This window comes from Lucilia cuprina, chromosome 2 (assembly GCF_022045245.1).
Source record: "Lucilia cuprina isolate Lc7/37 chromosome 2, ASM2204524v1, whole genome shotgun sequence".
Classification (NCBI taxonomy): domain Eukaryota; kingdom Metazoa; phylum Arthropoda; class Insecta; order Diptera; family Calliphoridae; genus Lucilia; species Lucilia cuprina.
Genome location: NC_060950.1, coordinates 62,060,824 through 62,062,369, shown reverse-complemented (window position 1 = coordinate 62,062,369; position 1,546 = coordinate 62,060,824). Strand labels below are relative to the sequence as shown.

General features: G+C 31.2%; 2 protein-coding genes across 2 annotated transcripts in view; one reads left to right on the top strand and one right to left on the bottom strand.

The window, feature by feature from the left end:
- The window catches only part of LOC111685399 (protein shuttle craft), a 5,709-nt gene extending 5,520 nt beyond the window's left edge, over window positions 1-189 (bottom strand). Inside the window, exon 1 of the mRNA XM_046955699.1 lies at window positions 157-189. Within this exon, the coding sequence (XP_046811655.1) occupies window positions 157-189 (33 nt within the window). The remainder of the gene's footprint in view (window positions 1-156) is intronic.
- An 89-nt stretch (window positions 190-278) lies between these two features.
- LOC124418501 (signal transducer and activator of transcription A-like) lies at window positions 279-1,383 on the top strand. The gene is made up of 2 exons (XM_046945075.1): window positions 279-1,057; window positions 1,178-1,383. The coding sequence occupies exons 1-2, from the start codon at window positions 913-915 to the stop codon at window positions 1,366-1,368; spliced, it is 336 nt and encodes a 111-aa protein (XP_046801031.1). The 5' UTR covers window positions 279-912; the 3' UTR covers window positions 1,369-1,383.
- The last annotated feature ends 163 nt before the right edge of the window (window positions 1,384-1,546 follow it).

Below are 1,546 nucleotides of genomic sequence, written 5' to 3'. Positions count from 1 at the left end.
GTAAACAAAAATAACTCACCACACCAAAAAAAATGTTTATTTTGATAAAACAGCTGTTACGGTTTGTTTTATTTTTCGTCGGGTTGTTTTCTTTATGTGCGTTAAAATTTCAAAGTTTATTCTCAAATCTGCCTAAATGACTGTTTGTGATATTACCTTTTTTGAATAAGCCTTGTCATAACTGTTCATAAAAATCGCCTAAACTTTCTCTTATAAGCTGTCAACACAAGTCTAAAATCTGGCAACCTTATTAGGTGGCGAAATAATTATGGCATTTTGTGAAATTGTCAAAGAAAACGGAAAGTCAAAAAAAAGAACTGAAAGAGAAACGCAAAGATTGCGTATATGTGTTAGTTAATTTTATAAGGAATTGTAATTTTCAGCTTAACATTTTATAATTAAACCTTAAAAAAGTAACTACTTAATTTCATAACATTGTTAACGCAAAATCAACATGTGAACTATAAAAAGTTTTAAATTGTTTCCATAAAAATATTACCTCTTGGTTTTATAACATAAAAGAAGAAAAAAACTGACAGCATAAGTTAACAGTGTGTGCGTTTGCAGTTTTTTTTTTGGTTTGCGTCTGTGAAAAAATAGAAAAAAATTAACGCGTGCCTCCAGCCGCTACGTGGGACTTTATTTTTTTGCCAAAAATTTTAAATTTATAATTTTTTATATTTTCCCTAAAAAAATTCGCCTACAAAGGCAGTTGTTAAATAAAAAGAAAAGGCTACTGACTGCAATTTTTATGATTAAAGGCCTAAAAAGGCCGAAAAAATTAAGTATAAAAATTCACAATAATCTATAGTATAAAAATCCAGCAACAACGTGTTTTCACCTTTGTGCTGTCTATCCAGCTTAGCAGCAGCTGCTGCCGTATAAGTCTGAAATAAAAAAAAAAAAACAAAAATGTCGGCCGATTCAAAGTCTCAACCATCTAATCAACCTCCCTTGTCCCAATTATGGCCGGGGTTTGGTTCTACTTCCTCCGAACTTAACAATCCTATGGAGCAACTTCATCCCCAACAGTCAGCTCCCACATCCTTGTCTATGGGTAAACCACATGCTCAACAAACTAATATTAACAATAACTATGTGAATTTTAATCAATTTATCATGCAACATAATCTTAATTCACCACATCAAACTAAATCACCCTTGTCTTCTTCATTAGAGGATCAATTTGCCAAAGTAGAGGGAAATCAAAATTCCAATTATGAGGATGTTTTTAGTTTTATTCATAATATCGGAAGTTTGAATAATAATAATCACAACAAAGGTAACAACAATAATGGCAACAAAAATTCGAATCATCAGCAACAAACACAACAACTGAAACAACAACAATATAATGTAAGTTTGTGAATAATTTGTGTATTTATATTGTTAAGTTTGTACTGCCTTCAACAAGAAATGAACTAGGATTGAGCAAGAATTATAATTGAACTAGAACTGAACTAGAACTGAACTAGAACTGAACTAGAACTGAACTAGAACTGAACTAGAACTGAACTAGAACTGAACTAGAACTGAACTAGAACTG

Excerpts from the sequence above, each read along its gene's own strand:
- LOC124418501 (XM_046945075.1), top strand. The coding sequence starts at position 913 with ATGTCGGCCGATTCAAAGTCTCAACCATCTAATCAACCTCCCTTGTCC. Across the intron at positions 1,058-1,177 it reads TCCCACATCCTTGTCTATGG|AGGATCAATTTGCCAAAGTA; the intron begins GTAAACCACATG and ends CTTCTTCATTAG.